This window comes from Dendropsophus ebraccatus, chromosome 5 (genome assembly GCF_027789765.1).
Source record: "Dendropsophus ebraccatus isolate aDenEbr1 chromosome 5, aDenEbr1.pat, whole genome shotgun sequence".
Taxonomy (NCBI): domain Eukaryota; kingdom Metazoa; phylum Chordata; class Amphibia; order Anura; family Hylidae; genus Dendropsophus; species Dendropsophus ebraccatus.
Window position 1 is genome coordinate 118,396,121 of NC_091458.1, and position 22,304 is coordinate 118,418,424.

The 22,304-nt window shown below is 42.7% G+C and overlaps 1 protein-coding gene across 1 annotated transcript in view; it reads right to left on the reverse strand.

Annotated features, from left to right (window-relative positions):
* Positions 1-1,652: 1,652 nt before the first annotated feature.
* Positions 1,653-22,304, reverse strand: part of HHLA2 (HHLA2 member of B7 family) — a 32,286-nt gene continuing 11,634 nt past the window's right edge. The window contains exons 3-7 of the mRNA XM_069971103.1: positions 9,925-10,236; positions 8,620-8,931; positions 6,306-6,551; positions 4,628-4,927; positions 1,653-2,223 (exon numbers count right to left, since the gene is read on the reverse strand). Coding sequence (XP_069827204.1) covers positions 2,117-2,223; positions 4,628-4,927; positions 6,306-6,551; positions 8,620-8,931; positions 9,925-10,236 — 1,277 coding nt within the window. The 3' untranslated portion in view covers positions 1,653-2,116. The remainder of the gene's footprint in view (positions 2,224-4,627; positions 4,928-6,305; positions 6,552-8,619; positions 8,932-9,924; positions 10,237-22,304) is intronic.

Here is a 22,304-nt window from a genome sequence, read left to right on the forward strand (position 1 = left end):
AGCCAAACAGCAAAATGATAGACATCATATTTTCTTTGCAAAAACAGACAAATTGAAAAATTGTTGTGGGAACATAGCCTATGAGTGATAAGTGTCATACATTATACAGTGCTGTACATGCTAAGAGATTGCTCGAACATTGTCTCATTATATATTTCATTATTCTAATTGCCATCCATTAACATTATGCATCATAGTTTTGTTATAAATTTAAGATTTTTTTTTGCAATTTATGTACACGTTTAGCCCATATGAACTATGGGGGAGATTTATCAGGTTGTCTTATAGCAACAAGTTCATTTCTCATATTACTCTGAACTCTAATTTGTTGCTATGGACAAAAAGCAGAATCTTATAGTATACCGGTCATTAAATATTATATGTATTTAAAAAAAAACAGCAAATATAACATTTGAAATGTAAATCAAAAGGGGATGTGATATAAAAGCACATTTGCAATTTAAGTTATCTAATTTTTACTTATCATGCTTTAAAACAAAGCTATACTTACTTGACATCCAGGTTCAGTTTCCGGAAGGCAGCTTTTTGGTCTTTTGCTGGTTGAAAAAAAAGACCAAGCGCAGAAAGTCCAGTTTATTTGCACTCACAGAGAAGGCAGTCATGTGATAGATGAACGCATTGAGCCGTGACTCTCTGTACTGGCCGGGACTTCCTGCGTTTAGTCTTTTTTCAACCAGCACAAGACCAAAAACCTGTCTTAAAAGTAATCTGTCACTAGGGTTAAACCGCTTTAAATGTGGGCAGCATAAACTAGTGACAGAAAGACTGAACAGAACAATGTATAATGCAGGAGAATAGGATTCTTGTCACACCTCTTCATTCGCTTCCAGCTGCTGATTGACAGTAGACTGCCTATATACAGTATGGATAGATAACTGCCAATCAGCAACTAGTGGGCGGAGATTTCTGCTACAGCAGCCCCATTGGGCGGAGATATTACATCTACAACAGCCCCATTTTTCTGCTTAGGCTAGGTTCACACTGCATTTTCAGCATCCGCTTAACGCATCCGTTTTTTTGCAAAAAACACATGAAAAACGGATTGCAAAAAACAGATTCATTTGTGTGCATCCGTTTTTCCATTGACTTCCATTATAAAAAAAAACGGATCCGTTTTTTTGGGCGGACCAAAAAGGACCAAAAAACGTTGCTGACCCTATTTTTCTGGATGTTAAAAAAAAACGGATCCGTTAAACAGATGCTGAAAACGCAGTGTGAACCTAGCCTTATGCTTCAACATTTCCTGGTAGGCAGGCCCTTAGATCGGTTAGTTTACTAAGGGTCCATTTACACAGAAAGATTATCTGCCAAAGATTTGAAGCCAAAGCCAGAAACAGACTAAACAGAGATCAGGTCATAAAGGAAAGCCTTAGATTTCTCCTCTTTTCAAATCCATTTCTGGCTTTGGCTTCAAATCTTTGGCAGATAATCTTTCTGTGTAAATGGTCCCTTAGCTGCAGCAATGTTCAGGGGTGTGCATGGCCACAGGGCCAATCTGTGCAGAGCAGGAGGACAACTGACATCCTTTCCTGCATTTGATTTTTTTTTTTTTTTTTTTTGCTGTTAATAAAGACCAAATGCGCTTAGTAATGGCGCCTTGGCTGCAATTTTCCAGTAAGTGAGACGGCTGATTTTATAGAACTAAATTTCATATAGAAAACAGGCGAGAAAAGAAATTGACTCAGTCTGGTGTAATCAGTTTCAGACACATGCGTTTGCATGCATGTGGGAAAAAGGATATTTGTTCTCCAGTGAGAAGTGTCAGAGGCTTTCCTAAGCTTCAGCTCTTCTGAGGGGCTGTAATACCTCCTTCCCTCTCATCTTCCACACAGATTTTCTGTGATTTTTTTCTTATGCAGCATATGGATGACTTTTTTTTTTTTTTTTTTTTATTTTAGCCACTTCCATGCTGCTGTAAATACAATGGATATTTCCCACAGCAAATATACCATGTGACATTCTTAAGAAGATAGTGTTCTCATTTTCATTTTTTTAAGTGCACTGCTGGCAACAGTGTTGTCCACAAGCAGTACACATACTAATGATACTTATGGTCTTCATTTTACTCCGATAAGTGCAAATATCCTTCATTTGGCTACTCGTTTGAATCGCTTTTCTTTTTACACTTGCACATTGCAATAGAACCAAAGAGGACCACCAAAATAATTGATAGGCAGATAGGCACTGCTCTCCTACGTGGTTCTGTAAATCAAATTAGCATTTTTAGATAAATGGTTAAAAACTCTATGAATCATAAATATAAACAGTGTAATTATTGTACTGTAAGCTTATCTGTTAAAGAAAAAATTTCAGCTGTGCCAAGTTTTAGTTTAATTGGGCGGCATCATGTAACTTCAAATGACAGCAGTTATTGTATTACAACGGACATTGTTTGTATAATAACAGCTGTTATAAAAACAATGGCTGTTAAATGACAGCCGTCCAGTCTCAACTAACATAGTTAAAGGGGTTATCCAGCGCTACAAAAACATGGCCACTTTCTTCCAGAGACAGTCCCTCTCTTGTCTCCAACTTAATTGCAAACTGCACCTGAACTGGAGACAATAGTCGTGTTGTCTCTGAAAGAAAGTAGCCATGTTTTTGTAGCACTGGATAACCCCTTTAAACTGTACAGCTCAAGACAATGGGCTGTAAACAATGGAAGGGGGAGGCAAGCTTGCTAAATGAAATGTACAGTCATGGCCAAAAGTTGAGAATGATACAAATATTAATTTTTACAAAGTCTACTGCTTCAGTTTTTAAAAATGGCAATTTGCATATACTCCAGAATGTTATAAAGAGTGATCAGCTTAACAGCAATTACTTGCAAAGTCAATATTTGCCTAGAAAATGAAATTTATCCCCCAAAACACATTTCAACATTATTGCAGCCATGCCTTAAAAGGACCAGCTAACATCTTTTCAGTGATTGCTCCATTAACAGAGGTGTGGGTGTGGATGAGGACAGGGCTGGAGATCAATCTGTCATCATTAAGTAAGAATGACACCACTGGACACTTTAAAAGGAGACTGGTGCTTGGCATCATTGTTTCTCTTCTGTCAACCATGGTTATCTCTAAAGAAACACGTGCAGTCATCATTGCACTGCACAAAAATGGCCTAACAAGGAAGAGTATTGCAGCTAGAAAGATTGCACCTCAGTCAACAATCTATCGCATCATCAAGAACGTCAAGGAGAGAGGTTCCATTGTTGCCAAAAAGGCTCCAGGGCGCCCAAGAAAGACCAGCAAGCGCCAGGACCGTCTCTTAAAAGTGTTTCAGCTGCGTGATTGGGCTACCAGCAGTGCAGAGCTTGCTCAGGAATGGCGGCAGGCAGGTGTGAGTGCATCTGCACGCACTGTGAGGCGGAGAATCTTGGAGCAAGGCCTGGTCTCAAGGAGGGCAGCAAAGAAGCCACTTCTCTCCAGAAAAATCATCAGTGACAGACTGATATTCTGCAAAAGGTACAGGGAGTGGACTGCTGAGGACTGGGGGAAAGTCATTTTCTCTGATGAATCCCCTTTCTGATTGTTTAGGACATCTGGAAAACAGCTTATTTGGAGAAGACGAGGTGAGCGCTACCACCAGTCTTGTCTCATGTAAAGCATCCTGGAGCCATTCATGTGTGGGGTTGCATCTCAGCCAAGGGAATCGGCTCTCTCACAGTCTTGCCTAAAAACACAGCCATGAATAAAGAATGGTACCAGAATGTCCTCCAAGATCAACTTCTCCCAACCGTCCAAGAGCAGTTTGGCGATCAACAATGCCTTTTCCAGCATGATGGAGCACTTTGCCATAAAGCAAAGGTGATAACTAAATGGCTCAGGGAAGAAAATATAGAGATTTTGGGTGCATGGCCTGGAAACGCCCCAGATCTTAATCCCATTGAGAACCTGTGGACAATCATCAAGAAACGGGTGGACAAACAAAAACTAACAAATTCTGACAAAATGCAAGCATCGATTGGGCAAGAATGGACTGCTATCAATCAGGATTTGGCCCAGAAGTAGATTGAGAGCATGCCAGGGAGAATTGCAGAGGTCCTGAAGAAGAAGGGTCAAGACTGCAAATATTGACTTGCTGCATTAACTCATTCTAACTGTCAATATAAGCTTTTCTTACTCATAATATGATTGCAATTATATTTCTGTATATGATAAAAACATCTGACAAACACACATAAAAACCAGAGGGCAGCAGATCATGTGAAAATATAATATTTGTGTCATTCTCAAAACTTTTGGCCATGACTGTATTTGCCAAAACATTTAACTATATAAGCAGAGATGGGAATACCCCTTTAAAAAAAAAAGTAGAAGTAAGGAGGAAGGCCATTTCCTTTTATTTTCTTTTTTATCCAAAATGATATTACTGTATCTCTTGGATACAAGGTACAATACAGCATAGATGACAATAGTGTGAAGTGTGAATTAGGCAAGTACTGTTATTTACATGGCATTTATCCTCATTTCTCACAATACATTCACATCTGGGACACTGCACTTTCTAGTTGTGAATATAAATTGATTATATAAAGCCCTTTAAGTTATTAAAACATGAAGAAAATCAATAATTGTGACTTAATTAAGAACAAAAACCAGCTTACCTTTGTCGACCCTAATATTGACTCTGGTCATTTCAATCATTGTCTGTTCAGTTTCAATCAAACAGATGTACACTCCATTGTCACTGGGACTCAGATAGTTTAAATTCAGACTTCTGTCATCAAAGCTCTTTATCCTATTCTGATAATCTGAAGAAATGTTGAGTAATGAATTGTTCATTGAGGCTATTGTCACTTCTTTTGTTTCTTTTCTTAAGTTCCATTTGATGTGGAAATTGGTATTTGTCCTCTTGCAAAAACTGCATCCACATGTAACACTGCTATTCTTCTTCATAATAGGCTCTAAAAATACAAAGACAAATAGTTAATATTCGGGTAAGTTTAGGAATTACTATACACAGGAACATTTGTAATCTCTGCAGTCTATGAGATAGTGAAATGTTTCTAGTCAAATGACATTGTGGCCTAAAGGTTTGCTCTTCAAAGTGTATCTGTCACCCCCTAGTGAACCAGCAATACTGCAGCATACATCTTAGAGGGGTACTGCTGCAGAAGCTTATAGCATTGCTTATCTTTTTGCATAATTCTAAAACCACTAACAATGCATGTCTTGGCGGGGGGTCTAGTTTTTTATTTTGTTGTAGCAGTTTCGGTGCCAGAATACATTATTTTTCATCATCTCTTAATCACAGTCCTCCCACCCTGTCTACTCCCCTCCCCCAGCACTCCTGTAAATTCCCTGCTTAAAGCTGTTGCAGAAAATCTAATTTCACTGCAGACTATTGCATCAGTGCAGTTGTGGCACCTGCTTTTTCATCCCTTGTCTGCTCAGAGAGATGGTGATGTAGGCTAGAGGGGCTAGCCGAAGAGGAATCACTAAGGGCTAGAGCTTATAGACAAGATCCAGCCAATCCTTCTGTGACATCAGAGGATGATGCGTTGTTGCAAGGGAGAGGGAGGAGTCGGGGACAATACAAATTTTGTAGTTCTATTTTCCATTTCCTGTCAGAGGGGAAGCACAGAAAAGTGCACTAAAGCTAGTACTATTAGTGATAACACTATTTTAGCAAGTTATATATCTTGGGGTGATAATTTTATTTACATACAAATTATACTGGAGTATCCCTTTTATTAAAGATTTAAAGGGGTTATCCAGTGCTAGAAAAACATGGTCACTTTCTTTCAGAGACAACACAACTCTTGTCTCCATTCACTTCAATGGAACTGAGCAGCAAAACCCCACCCAAACTGGAGACAAGAGTCGTGCTGTCTCTGAAAGAAATTGGCCATGTTTTTGTAGCGCTGGATAACCCCTTTTAGTCATATCTTGCAAACGTGTGCTTGACTTTAATTCGGTAAAAAAAAAAAAATACCTCGATTCCGTTGTGAATAACAAGTTAAACAACTGTTAGGTCAATGAGACACATGCCCTTCCATGTGCTTCCAAAATGTAGAAAATTACTTTTATTCTATAAAGTTTCAAAATGGCTTTCCCAAGTACCTAAAGCAATGAGGGCTGTAACACTTCCCCCCCCCCCAATTTCCCATAGCAACCAGTCAGTTTTTTTTCATGGGCGCTCCCTCCTGCAGTGGGCACTGGTATTTGGCCAAACTTCTCAGGTGACGATGCAAGCCCCCCTAGGCTTTCCTTGCACTGTACAACTATAAATATAATAGATGCAGAATCTGTTCTTTAGGCAACATGAAGTTTAATTCTTACCCTTCATTGCCCAGTTACCGATCCAGCTGCTTTGTATAATGGAATGGACTACAATGCATTGATAGGGAGATGTGTAAGAAACATTTTGGACAGCATAGGAGCTTTTACTGCTATGATCTTCGCGAAGCTTTTTCTCATTCACATACCACTGTATAGTAATTTCTTTAGAATAGGCGGCATTGACAGAGCATGTGAGAATTGGCACACCATCATCACCCCACTCATATCCTATTGTGTGTTGAAGATCTGCAAAATAAGGATAATGTTACATAGTACGGTTGAAAAAAAGACACACGTCGATCAACTTCAACCCAAGGGACGGGCAAAGACAAAGGGGATAGATGATGAGTAGATTCTATACTGATGCATACTGATCTATTTTGTTCTAAGAACCTGTCTAAGCCTGTAGTGAAGCCCTCTACAGTTTTTGCCTCCGGAGATTGAACCTTTGTTTCTCCATGTGGAGGCAGTGCCCCCTTGTCTTTTGAGGGGGTTTCACCTGGGATCTTTTCACTATATATACTTGTGCTTGATAAGCTAAGCACAGTGCAATATTTAAACTTTTGACCATAATTACCTTTGCTTCTTTGCATTAAAAAAAACCCTTCTATCATAATTTGTAAGAACTAAGGAGGCATGTCAGAGCTTGTGGTCATGCCTCTCTGGCTACTTTACCCTGTTCTTCCTGGGCCTAGCAGAATGAAGGCAGACCCCCAGCCTAGCTCTCATAATCCTGCTTTACTTCCTGCACATGCGCCATGAGATAGGATGGCTGCACACAGGCGGGGAGCTTCTGAGCTTCACAGCTAATGTAATTTATCCTTCTAACAGTTTATGCCAATGTGGGCAAAGGTTCCTGAAAAAGAACAATACAATTTTGCCGGACTTCTGCTCAGGGGTTGAGCCATATCTCCCAAATGTCCCCCTTTTGGAGGGACAGTCCCTACTTTTGAGCCCTCTGTCCCTCTTTGCCCCCTTACTTCCATCTTTTTGACCTAGGAATTCGATTTGCATCAATAAACTTTTTATTTTTCTCTAGAAAGTGTCTGGTTTCTTACTTAATAATATAAACTTACTATAATAGACCCAGACTATATTATTCTATCATGTGGTGCATGTTGGATCCTAAAAATGGTTATATCCAGATGTATCATGTGACATTATGGGACCTTTCACACATCATTTCACAAATTCAGACACACATAAGATTGATTTCTATGGCCCCATACACACATCTGTAGGCGTTATGAATCTGATTTGGGGCCAGGGTCCATGACACAAACGATTGTTATTGTGCATCCGTGTTGCCTATGTGACAATGGGCCCCTGCAAATGCGGAGAGTTAATGAAACTCATTTGTAATCCTGTCTATGGTTGCAGGTCCGTGATTACAGACAGGATTACAAGTGTGTGAATGGGACCCAAAGATACAGGATCTGCTGCAGATTTGCAGATATCAATGTAACTAAATGCATTCATCAATCTGCAGCAGATCCTGTATGTGTGAATGCATCCTTGAATTAAAAAGTAAAAAGTTTGTTCCAGAGTTTTTGGTCCTGTCCATACATTCCTCTTTCCTATTAACCCCCCTCTGTCTCTGACCACAAGAGGTGGCTCTCTCCTTCCAGCTCCCCAAAACACAAGTGACATCACTTGGGTCCCTGAGTCGGGGGGAGGGGGGTATATATATCTATGCTGCCATTTTCAAGATCATGAGCAGTCTATACTTACCAGCCACGCTGCTTGTGATCCGGTATTTGGCTCTCCAATCCTTGCACAGGTTATATCTTCAGGTCCCGCCTCCTCCGGCTGTCAATCATTCCGGAGAAGGCAGCGGCTAAAGTTATAGCAGTGGCCGGAGGACCAGAAAACCAGATTCTGGATCACAAGCAGCGCTGATGGTAAGTATAGACTGCTTATGATCGGGAAACTGACAGCATGGATATATACATATCTGTGCTGCCAGTTTCCCTTTATTGTTTATTGCCTCACAAACTGCTGTTTTCACAGGACAATGTGCAGCTGATAAAGATAAATTTTAAAGCATGGTCAAAACATGGGATCAGCCAATAATCAAGGCAAACGCCTGGGTCTGTAGGTGATCACAGCCACTTTTCTAGGGTCAGATTATAGGCCCCAGAAAGGTTTCTAGCGACACTCCTGGCCAATAATCGGCTTGTGTAAAAGGCCCTTTGGAGTCAGGATCATTTTACAGTGTACACTAAGCTTAGGAAGAATATATTACATGGTGCCATATCTTACAGTCTGTGTATAAGGTATATTCAATGATATAGAGGATAAATATGTTTCTTACCTATAACCCTCAAATCCATTTCATTTTCTGTAGTCCGTTCTCCTTTTGTCGACACGTAACATTTATATGTATTTTCATCACTTTTCTTCAAGCCCCTTATTTGCAGAGAGGCATTTCCATTACGTATTTCATTTAGCATCAGTAATGTCCTTCCAATATAGTCTTTGTCTTGTTTCTGTAGTTGTTCTGCCGATTTGTAATATGAGTGCACATTTTTGCTGTCCTTAGTAGTCCAATGAATGACTTCCTCCCCCTCAGGGCGAAAAGAACATGGCAAGATGACATCTTTGTTTTGTTCACCCAGAACTGAATCTTTAAAATACAAAAAAAAAAAAAAAAGGGGTTTAATACTAATTTATAGAACCATCATGAAAATGTGTTACACACAGCCTAGACTATTTAAAGCCACATTTCAAGGGTGGGTCTGGACTCAACCCCAGTTCTCCCTGGGCCTAGCAGAATGAAGGCAGGCCCCCAGACTAGCCCTCGTACTCCTGCTATACTTCCTGCACATGCGCTATAAGATGCGATGGCTGCACACAGACAGGAAGCTTCTGAGCTTTACAGCTGATGTAATTTATCCTTCTAACAGTTTATTCCAATGTGAGCTAAAGTCCTGAAAAAGAACAATACAATTTTGCCTGACTCCTGCTCAGGGGTTGACCTTTAGTTCTGGAAGAGTAGCTAATAGCAGCTGCTTCCCCTGTCAGCTCAGACTGACAGGAGGCAGAGAAGTAAAATGTTTGTTCCAGAGTCGCCATCAACCGATAATCAAAGCAAACGGCCGGGTCTTTGGGTGATCACTGCAGTAGCGGATTATAACAGGTCCGTTTCAAGCGGTAGCCCGAGGCCCATGGCCACCCAAAAGGACTTTTACTTATAGTGGTGTATTGTCTCCTGGCTAAAGTTCTGCTATGATTTGTGAACAAATATCTGCGTAATAACTGCAATTTTGCACAAATCAGGGCATCCTGACTTTATCTATCCTGTACTATGAATACTATGCTAGTCTTGCCATGGTTACAGTGGATTGGGTGGGCCAAGGCTTAATGAATAGCCCGGGGCCTATGGTAAAGTTAATCCGCCCTTGACTGCCACTTTTGCAGGGGGCAATTATCAGCCACAGAAGCATTTCTAGCTACACTCCTGGCCAATAAAATAATCAGCCTGTGTAAAAGGCCCTTTGGAGTCAGGATCATTTTACAGTGTACACTAAGCTCAGGAAGGATATATCAGCGGGTGCCATATATTAGAGCCTATGTATAAGGTATATTCTCTAATATAGAAGATACATATGTTTCTTACCTACAACCCTCAAAGCCATTTCATTTTCTGTAGTCCGTTCTCCTTTTGTCGACACGTAACATTTATATGTATTTTCATCACTTTTCTTCAAGCCCCTTATTTGCAGAGAGGCATTTCCATTACGTATTTCATTTAGAATCAGTGATGTCCTTCCAATATAGTCTTTGTCTTGTTTCTGTAGTTGTTCGGCCGATTTATAATATGAGTGCACTATTTTGCCGTCCTTAGTAGTCCAATGAATGACTTCCTCCCCTTCAGGGATAAAAGAACATGGCAAGACGACATCTTTGTTTTGTTCACCCCAAATTGCACCTGTAAAATCCCCCAAAAAAAGAAAAAAAGGTTTTAATACTAATTTATAAAACCATCATGAAAACGTGTTTCAACATCTTACACACACAGCCTAGACTATTTGAAGCCACATTTCAAGGGTCGGTCTGGACTTTCCAACCCCAGTACAGTACAAACAGTACAGATTTGGTAAATGAGTCTTCTGCTAACCACCAATAAGGTAGCCCTATAGTCAAGACAATTTAAACCATACAAGAAGAATTACTGACTATATGAGGCCTAAAACTTAGCTTTTAATATCTCATTAAAATTTTTACAAAACAAAGAACGACCAAAAACTGATAGATGTGACAATGTTTCCCATGCAATTATGCGGGTGATGGACAATGGGACCTAAATGAGATGGACACTGGGGGGGGGGGGGGGGGGGGAGGGAAAAAGTGCACTCTGCACTAGATGTAAATAACCTGTCTCTGCCTTTTGAGGTGATCACCTCCTTAACAGGGTGGCCCCAACCACGGGGGCGGTCGCTACCCTAAAACAAGTGCACGGGACAAAAACAATAAACACCAAGTGTCACTCTATATATCCCAACACATCGTGTACAAACCGTGAACTATGTACGGTACTGATCAAACAACAACCTAAATATTAAAATATTAATGTTCCTACTCGTTTCCCCCGTCTTTTAGATATGGGTTCATCAGGGAACCAACGGACATTGATCATTTAATACAATTCGGGATATAGACAAAATTAATATTGCACCACAAAATAGGTAAAACCCACAGATAACTACTATTTCAGTGCGGTACTCCAGAGTGTCAAGAGTACATATAGGTAGTATGTGCCCCAAGGCCACCACAAAGCACATTCAGGATATAAACTATTGCAGCAGTATGCAAAAAGAAGAAATCTGCAGCAGCATACTTATTCACAAAGATTTTGTAAAACCCCCAAGCCCTATTAGCATAAATAATGGCACAGCTAGTATGAGATTTAGATATACTCATCTAGGTAGCAGCTGTTCAAGCAGCCCAATGCATAAGGAAGACATGCCCAATCAACATGTAGGGGTAAACCTTCACAGTAGGTCCCAGGTGTACACCCAGACTTAGGTGCCAATAGGTGAGATGTTCGGGGGAAGACGCTGTAACTAGCTAAGCTTCTTACCCTAAATACTTTAGTGCCGGTATTACATGTGCGTCCCCGGCAAAGCGCATCATCACGCTTCTGCTCCGTGGAAATTGCGTTCCAACGGACTCCTCCTCTAGGTGTGACGGCGGTCATCACGTGATCGCATCTTTGCTGTATAGACAACAGAGAATGCGATAGAGATACAGGACTTGGCTACTTCCACATAGAGAAGCACTCTCTGTACTCCATTAGTGGTACCTAATGGAGGAACGTATATAGTGCTTGGTCATCATGACCCATGCGTAGCTATCGCTTAGATGTACATCTATATTCGAGTAATATGCACTTGTCCTCTAGTTTATCAGATTTATGGATAACTAAACAGATATAGTAAATTGCATCATAAAGAAAGAAACTGTATATACCAGAAAAGATGGAAGATGGAAAGAGGGATACTACTGGGTCATGTAGAGAAGGTTGGGGGGGGGGGGGGGGGGAGAGAAACACACAGAGGGGGATTGTGAACAGTGTCGATAATTGACCATGGAGTTCCACCCCTAAAGTAGAGTAATTAATGTGATAGGTATGATATATTGTTGTCACAAATTTGAAGCTAGATGCTTTACTAGATGGTCGCTAAATTAGGATGTCCGATAAACACCCACGATGGCACATACAAAAGAGGTAAAGAACACTGTTAAATACTGTTAGATGAAGGAGGAAAACGATAATGCCTCATTAAGACCAGAGGGAGACACAGTCTTAAGGCTGTATATCTACCTGGCCTTTTTTTGTAGCAAAACCCTATCCACATCTCCACTACGTGGAGGGGATTGTACCACCTCAATAGCCTGAAACAAAATAGCAAAGGGGGTTGAGGCATGCTGTGAGCGCATATGGAGAGACACAGGTTTATCCCTGGAGTGGGTAATATCTCCAATGTGCTCTAAAATCCGCCAACGAAATTCATGCTTTGTCTTTCCCACATAGGATAAACCACAAGAATATGTTGCTAAATAAATAACATGAGTACTACCGCAATTAGCAAATTCCCTATTGTGAAACTCTTTAGTGATGCTTTTTGTTGAGAGAACTTTTGTAACATTGATGTAGTTACAGGCCTTACACCTACCACATTTGAAGGTGCCTGACGGTACATTCCTATTAAGCCACCCAGATGGTTGTGGGGGTGGTGTATAGTGTGAATGCACTAACCGATCCCCCAGATTTGTGCTCCTCCTATAGGTACTACTTGGATTCCTTTCTACCATTTTAGATATGATTGGGTCAGAGGTAAGTATAGGCCAGAATCTGCTGATTATGTCCCTGATCTCTCTATGACAAGAGTCAAAGGTTCCGATTATTTGTGATTTTGCTTCATCTTCTATCTTCCTTTGTGGGATAAGAAGATCTCGTCTGTCCCTTTGTGCGGCCACTTGATATGCTTGTTTCAAAACCAATTTGGGATAACCTTTTGTGGAGAAACGTTCTCTAAAAATAGAGGCTTCTTTTCTGAAGGATTCATTTGTGGAGCAGTTTCTCCTAGCTCTCAGGTACTGCCTTTTGGGTATACCTCTTTTGAGGGCTAGTGGGTGATGGCTATCCCAGCGAAGAAGGCTATTGCCTGCCGTTGGCTTCCTATATACACTAATAATACATCAATAAAGCAGAGACTATCTTTTTGGATTTCAGATGTAAGACGAAGACCGATTTGGTTAACATTGAGGTCATTGATAAGGTTGGTAAATTCCAATTTTGTACCTGCCCAAAGAATGATGACATCATCAATATAGCCACCCCAATAAATGATGGAGTCGTGATACTGTTGGTGCAGGTCAGAGAAGACTATAGTCTCCTCCCACCAGCCCAGGAGGGGATTGGCGTATGTGGGCGCCACTGGGGCGCCCATAGCCATGCCCCTGAGCTGGTGGTATATCCGGTTAGCGAAGACAAAATAATTACGAGTCAAGACAAACTCAAGAAGCTGAATAACAACCTTGTTATGTGGCTTGAGGTGAACACTTCGACTTTTCAGAAAATGTGCGGCCACATGGGCCTCAACATCAATGGAGCAGAACCAATGATTGGGATCATGGGCAATATCTTGTAGTTTAAGGAGTAAGTCAGTGGTATCATGTAGACAAGAGGGCAATGAAGTCACAAAGTTTCTCAGGATTTGATCCAGGTAGATGCCAACATTTTGTGTTAAATTATTGATACCTGAAACTATTGGGCGGCAATTAACGGGTGATAGACCCTTGTATATCTTTGGCAACTCATAAAAGGTTACCAATTGAGGAGTGGAATTATACATGAATGCCCATTCATTTTCATTCAATTTTGTCTATATCCCGAATTGTATTAAATTATCAATGTCCGTTGGTTCCCTGATGAACCCGTACCTAAAAGACGGGGGGGAAACGCGTAGGAACATTAATATTTTCATATTTAGGTTATTGTTTGATCAGTACTGTACATAGTTCACGGTTTGTACACGGTTTGGTTTTTTCTATGTGTGTTGGGATATATAGAGTGACACTTGGTGTTTATTGTTTTTGTCCTGTGCACTTATTTTAGGGTAGGGACCGCCACTGTGGTTGGGGCCACCCTGTTAAGGTGGTGATCACCCCAAAAGGCAGGAACAGGTTATTTACATCTAGTGCAGAGTGCACTCTTTCCCTCCCCCCCAGTGTCCATCTCATATAGGTCCCATTGTCCATCACCCGCATAATTGCATGGGAAACATTGTCACATTTATCAGTTTTTGGTCGTTCTTTGTTTTGTAAAAATTTTAATGAGATATTAAAAGCTAAGTTTTAGGCCTCATATAGTCAGTAATTCTTCTTGTATGGTGCAACCCCAGTACAGGACTCGAATTAGGAATTCTTAGCATTATCTATACCAGGCATTTCAAACTCTGGTCCGTGGGTCAAATCTGGCCAAAAGTGCCATTATTTTTGGCCTGAAGAGTAAATAAACTGTTTTCGTACAGCTGGCCTGCTGATAGGACAGCACAGCTAATTATAATATAGGTGGTCCACCTGGACGGCCTATATCAGTGGCGTAGATACAGCGGTCGCAGAGGTCGCAGCCCCTTGCAGGCTGTTCCTGTCTCCTTATCTGTAACTCTGTAATCTGGACCACTCTCCATTGATATATACCAATTTATCTGGACTCAGTAGTGTGGTATACTGTGCTATTGTGCTTTGTTAAATTAATGTATATCAGCTGGAAGCAATGGAGCAGCAGGGGACATTATTACCATATGGGGGCACAGCAGGGGACATTATTACCATATGGGGGCACAGCAGGGGACATTATTACTATATGGAGGCACAGCAGAAAGCATTATTACTATATGGAGGCACAGCAGGGGCATTATTACTATATGAGGGCACAGCAGGGGGCATTATTACTATATGGGGGCACAGCAGGGGGCATTATTACTATATATAGGGGCACAACAGGGGACAATTATTACTATATGTGGGGGGCACAGCAGGGGGCATTATACCTCTGGAGGGAACAGAGACTCGAAGTGCAAACCAACACACTCTGTATATAATCTATTTTTGTTGTATTTTTATCCATATTATATTGTAGTATCATTTATTGTTGTCATTTTGTCTATCCACAAGGGCTCTGTGGCGACATTATGATTTTTATTATATAAAGTATCATTTATATATTTTTTTTTTAACTTCATGTATGACCTACTCTATTTTTTCCACTTCATAATAGAACCTTGAAGATTGGTTATATTATATTTTTCCCTTTTTATGCTTATCCCTAGAGGTAAAGGGTGATAAACCACTGACCTCGGTCCTATAGAGGGGTGAGCCTCACACATTATAGATTATTTATTACATAACAAATGTGTAATCACTAATTCATTTTCACAGATAACTTAGCATAGAAACAAATGAAAAGTCTATTAAAATGTAAATTTTATTAAGTACTTACACTAAACATACTTGGCCTACTCGGCCGTTATCACTACTATTGGTATTAGCCATAAATCAATCAATCGTGTGAACTGTTCATCATACTTAACAGAGTCTATATGCATGTTTCTTCTGTGCAAAACATCTCATTGCACTATATGTCCCGGTAAACGACACAGTTTATTGCCACTTGTACTCTGGACTACTGTGCTGTATAATTATTGCACTATATGTCCCAGTGCATTGCAGCATATAGACCAGGGGTCCCCAAACTATGGCCCACGGGCCACATACGGCCCCCTGAAGCCATTTATCTGGCCGCTGCCTCAGCACAGCAGCCTTAGACTGAGAGACAGCAAGGAGAAGCCTCTTCACCCCAGGACAGGTCACTGCAGCCTGGCACCATCATCTGCCCCCTACAGCATCACCCAGCCATCAAATGCTGACGAGTCCCCCCAACTCCGCCCCCCTCTCGACAGAGAGAGCGCATCGATGTCATCACCCTAATGCCCCCCGGACCACAGACAGATGAGCAGTATGATCCTCGGCTCCACCTCCTCCTCATGGGCAGAGACAGTGTCATCCTCCAAAGCTACTGCTGTGTGGGTGAGTATATCTATATGTATGTATCTGTGTGTATGTCTCTGTGTTAGTGGAGTGAGTGAGTGAGTGTGTGTGTGTGTGTGTGTGTGTGTTAATGCTCATGTGTGGCTAAGGTAGAACTACAACTCCCAGCATGTTCCTGTGTGGCTGTGGTAGAACTACAGCTCTACCATCCTAAACCCCCTCCCCAACGCTCTTCTCCTGGACCAGAGACAGATGAGCAGTATGAGCCTTCACTCCACCTCCTCCTCATGGGCAGAGACAGTGTCATCCTCCAGCGACAACAGCTCCCCACAGACCAGATATAGCAGCAGCATATAGTCCGGCCCTCCACCGTTCTGAGGGACAGTGAACTGGCCCCCTGTGTAAAAAGGTTGGGGACCCCTGATATAGACAGTAATCAAAAACATATGTGCAAAGTGTCTCTATATAGCGTTATATAGACTCTATGCGTTTCCAAAGCCACTTCTCTTCAGGGGTCTTATTTTGGCAATTTTTCTTGAAATCCACAATCACACATGGTATGCGAGTACAGCTCTAATGGTGGCCGCCAATTAGATATGTTTTGCACATATCTACTCGGTATACTATGAGGTACTGTTCACACTATGCGGTTTTACTGATTGACGGCTAATACTAATAGTAGCGATGGTGGGCGAGTAGGCTATATATGTTTAGTTTAGTGCACAATTATTTTTACTAGTACAAGTTCCATTACAAATGCTCAATAAAAGTGTAGTTACATGACAAAGATGCCTGCATCATACCAGCCCCACAATCATGTGACCAGGGCACAGGCATCACATTAACATGCTATGCTTCTGAGTATGGATTTTCTATTTTTTTAATCACACAAGGAGGGATAACTAATGCCTACTGTTTAGGACACTATCTATGGGAGGGGGAGGGGGGGAGAGGTCAGGGATAGTAGGGGAGATGCCTAATATGGTGAAAGCTATACACAGCGAGTGGATACTAAGGGAGATGTCTGACATGGGGGGTTACTACCTACTGCTGGTGGTGGGGGATTTGGGTACATGTAGGATACTACTTACTTGTGGGCCTACCTGTACAGAGAGGCATAACTGTAGTACAAATGCACAGAAAGGCTTAATTACTATACGGGGGTAGAGAGGGGCCTAACAAGTATAAGGAGAGATGGTGGATAAGTGAATAGCCTAATATGTTTGTCTGACTCTGTGAAAGTGAGTCGTCACTCATGATGGAGAAGAAAAGATAAAGTGAGTGACTCTAATCAGAGAAGAAGGCCCCTGTGATTTACTTAGAGAAAACACCCATTAGCCAACTGAAATGTATGAGCTAATACAGTGGTACCTTGGTTTAAGAGTAACTTGGATTAAGAGCATTTTGCAAGCTGGCATGCTCTGTATAGTGGGGTCTACAGCTTTGTACTCTGGCCTGGGAAGTCTCCCTCACCTCCAAAACAATGGCTGATCCACTTCACGCTGGGGCTTGAATCAGGGGGCAGGACTGTGGAGGTAATCTCTTCATAGCTGTAACCCCTTTCTCACCGGACAGAAAGCGCTTCATTTATGAGCCAACATCTGCCCTGCTTATTCCTTCATGCTTCCCGTAATATCTGTCAGGCCCTTGTGTTTCCCATCCTCTCCATTCCTGCTATATTGCGCCTGCACTCATACTCAGCTATACACACTGCTACTATACTGTGCCTGCACTCACAATCAGCTATACACACTGCTGTATATAAAGTTTTTGTCTTAGTCCTCCTGCACAGCTCTGTGATTCTCACTTCCTGATTGGTCCACGCTGGACACATACCCCTTCCCCATTGCTGTCATGTGACCACACAGACCTCTGACAGCAGCCCTGCTAATCTATTCTAGCCTGTTGTACTACACTACTGCATTATAGGGATCTGCAGTTCCATCCTGTATCTACAAACTGTTGCTGTATTTTCAGGTTTATGCACTTACTATATAATATACTCCACATGCTGATTTCTATACTGTACAGTAACTTATAATATCACAGATTCAGCTGTTTCTCATTGTTTGTTTCATCTGTTCTTCATGTTAGTCATGTTAATTTTTTTTTTTTGTTTAGTCTCCCACCTCCCTTTCAAACTTTCCAGTAAATCTGGTGTCTTTTTGAGGGGGGTAGAGGGGGTGCTTGGTGGTATTGGTCAGGTCTGGTATGGCGGTGTTATCCAATCACAGTATCGTGGTATTGGTCAGGTCTGGCAGTGTTATCCAGTCACAGTATGGCGGTGTTGGTCAGGTCTGGCGTGGCGGTGTTAAATGTGACGCCTACCTACCAATCCTGTGGTGATAATACATTCAGACAATATGCAGACTGCTTTAACCCCTTCCCTCCTGGGCATATTTTTGTTTTTTCCTCCTCTGGTTTAAAAGGCCATAGCACATGCATTTTTTCACCTACAGACCCACATGAGCCCTTATTTTTTGTGCAACTAATTGTACTTTGCAATGGCAGACTTAATTTTTGCATAAAATATATTGCGAAACCAGAAAAAAATTTATGCACAGTGAAATTGAAAATCAAGCGCAATATTTTTTATTTGGAGTGGTTTTGTGTTTACGTCATGCGCCATATGGTAAAACTTGTTATGCGTATTCTTAAAGTTGTTACGATTACAACGATATCTAAGATGTATAACTTTTATATTATTTGATGGCTTATAAAAAAACTCAAAACCTTTAAAAAGAACTAAATGTTCTTTAAAATCGCTCCATTCCCAGGCTTATAGCACTTTTATCCTTTAGACTATGAGGCTGTGTAAAGTGTTATTTTTTGCGCTATGATTTGTACTTTCTATCGGTACCTTACTTGCATATAAGCGACTTTTGGATCGCTTTTTATAACAATTTTTCTGAATTTGATGCGACCAAAAATGCGCAATTTTGGCACTTTGGAATTTTTTTGTGCTTGCACCGTGTGAGATCAGGAATGTGATAATCTAATATTTCAGGCGATTACGCACACGGCGATGTCAAGTATGTTTGTTTATTTTTATTTATAAAATGGGAAAAGGGGGGTGATTTAAACTTTTATTAGGGGAGGGGATTTTTTATTATTAAAAACACTTTTTTTTTTTTTGCTAACAGTAATTAGAAGCCCCCCTGGGGGACTCCTATATACACAGCACTGATCTCCCATTGAGATCAATGCTGTGTATATAATAGAGCACTGATCCATTAGATCGGTGCTCTATTATAATGGTCTGCAGCAGACCATCTAAATGGATTGCCGAGTCGGCATCAGTGTCATTCTGACGCTGAGCTCCGGCCGGCTCAGTACACCGGATCTCTCCCCCTGCGATGCGATCCGGCCACTAAATATCCAAGACAGTTAGAGGTAGCTAACATTCAAGACAGTTAGAGGCAGCTGTCATGTTAGACAGCTGCATCTAACTGTCCTAATTAGCGGGTGCGGCCGATCGGCGGCACCCGCTAACAGCCGCTGTCCCGTGCTGCAGGACGTGCTGGTACATCCTTTGGAGGGAAGGGGTTAATCATTGATTCAATTCATTTATGTTATAAGTAGTTAAAAACCATGAAAACCCAATTCAGACAATGTTTCTATACATAGAGAAATGCATGTGGCCGAAACCACGCTCCCATTTCTTCCCCAGAAGTCCCCATGTGCTGTTACCAGGATTATTGGCCATATGCCTATTTGTTACCACATGAGGGTCTGGTTTCGGCTGCATGTGGTGACGTACAGAAAATGTGGGAATGCGGCCTAAGACTGATCAGATATCAATATGATGTTCAGAATGCATAATACAATGTTCATATTACATACACAGATACACACACACACACCTTATAAATAACTAATCTCACCCTTCATGAAGGAGCAGGGTGCAGGGGGGGTGACAGATCAGCCTCATACAGGGGACAGGAAGTGGTCAGGGAGCCGCACACATCTCTTTCCTCCCTGCCAACCCGACATGTGACAAGTACAGGGCGGAGCTAAGGTGAGCGGGAGGGGGGATTTCTTAAGGAAGTACAGGAAAGGTTGCACAGGGCAGCGTAAATCTCATCCAGCAGCAAGCTGGAGCCTGGTTTATGATGACAGACTGCCCCTGAATCTGCAGGGGACCCCTGGGGATGGGGGCCCTGGGCAATTGCCCTGTTTGCCCCCCCTAACGCCGGCCCTGACTAGGGAACACCTATCTACACTTAGGGGCAAGTATCTGCCTCCAGGAAATAGGGGAGCACCTCTTTACCTCCTTGGAGAAACCTACCTGTTCTGGGGAACAGTTATCTAATGGGGGCATTTATCTACCTACAAAGGGGTACCTACATGCCTACCGGGGCAAATACCTACTAGTAGAGATGATCGGACACCAGGAAATTGTAGGTCCAATCGAACATTCTCGAACCTGCCGCATTTGATTGCTGATGCCTTCCCGGTCCGTGGGGAAGGAGGAGACAGCCCGGGGACCGCCTGGAATTCCGTAATTCAGCCTAGGTAATAAGCTGAATCCCAGAATTCCAAACGGTCCCTGGGCACTCTTCTTCTTCCCCACGGACCAGGAAGGCATCAGCAATCAAATGTGGCAGGTCGAGAATGTTCGAGTTCAATCTAACCTACGATTTTCCAATGTCGATCATCTCTACCTACTCTATTGAAAATTCATTTTATATATAAATTTTTTCTGCAGCACATTTTGAATTACATTATTACAATTTCTACAACAAATCATCTACATGAGAATATACACAATCTACTGGTAGACTTCAAAAAGGACCGTTAGGCTGTTATCCACTCTATGATGATAGTTCATAGGTCATCTGCCACACCTTTCAAGTAAATAACCTACGTACTAAATCTCAAAAATATCCACAACACAATATTACTGAATAATTCATATATTTTATTAGGGTACAAACCCACTTGCCGGATCTGCAGCGAGTCTCCTTGATGCATTTTTGCAGCGAGACTCGCTGCAGATCCCAGCCCTATACTTTCATTAGCAGGGAAACTCGCAGCAGGGAATGTATATCCCTGCTGCGATTTTGTCTGCAGCCCTCCCCATTAACCCCCTAGCTGCCGGACATTATACATTACCGGGTCCCCGTTCCTGCTTGCTTCGGGGCTCCCGGTGTCTTCACGGTCCGCCCGGCCAATCAGTGCGCTGCAGGAGGGCAGCGCACTGATTGGCCGGGCAGAACGTGCCGGGAGCCGCCGAAGCAAGCAGGAGCGGGGACCTGGTAATCTATATCCTGCCCACCCCCCTGCAGCCCCGATCGCCCCCGGCCGCATGATCGCCCCCCCGCACCCCCCGGCCGCATGATCGCCCCCCCGCACCCCCCGGTCGCATGATCGCCCCCTGCACCCTCCGGTCGCATGATCGCCCCCCGCACCCCCCGGCCGCATGATCGCCCCCCGCACCCCCTGGCCGCACGATCGTCCCCCGGCCGCACGATCGCCCCCGGCCGCACGATCGCCCCCCGCAGCCCCTGGCCGCACGATCGCCCCCCACAGCCCCCGGCCGCATCGTGCGGCCGGGGGGTGCGGGGGGCGATCATGCGGCCGGGGGGTGTGGGGGGCGATCATGCGGCTGGGGGCGATCGGGGCTGCAGGGGGGGCGGGCAGGATATACATTACCAGGTCCCCGCTCATGCTTGCTTTGGCGGCTCCCGGCACGTTCTGCCCGGCCAATCAGTGCGCTGCCCTGCCGCAGCGCACTGATTGGCCGGGCGGGCCGTGAAGACACTGGGAGCCCCGAAGCAAGCAGGAACGGGGACCCGGTAATGTATAATGTCCGGCGGCTAGGGGGTTAATGGGGAGGGCTGCAGACAAAATCGCAGCAGGGATGTACATCCCTGCTGCGAGTTTCTCTGCTAATGAAAGTATAGGGCTGGGATCTGCAGCGAGTCTCGCTGCAAAAACGCAGCATGGAGACTCGCTGCAGATCCGGAAAGTGGGTTTGAACCCTTAAGACAAAAACCAACCCCATAAAAACAAACACTGCAGACACGTTAAAAACACCAAGAAGGAGGTAAGGGACATAACAAGCTCAGACAAGGTACAATGAGACAATAATGTGGGAGTAACAATACAACAAAAATAAATGTAATAATTTAATAACATAAATAGCAGCAACACATGAGTAGAAACAAGGGCAGAGTAATAAATCAGTGTAAATACATAAATTGCACAGTCCCACAGTCTATTGCACAATGTCCATCTGAGGTAAAATCTGAGTATGTATGATCAAGCATAAATATCTATCTTAATCAGCCAATGTAACATACAATACCTGTGCTTATTGCACAATGCCCATGAGAGTATATGCAAAGCCCGTGCTTGGATAAGCCACAAAGCCTAAATGCCCATGAATTGTGTAGCTCAGTCATATACCACATCCACAATACAAAAATACTGACCTAG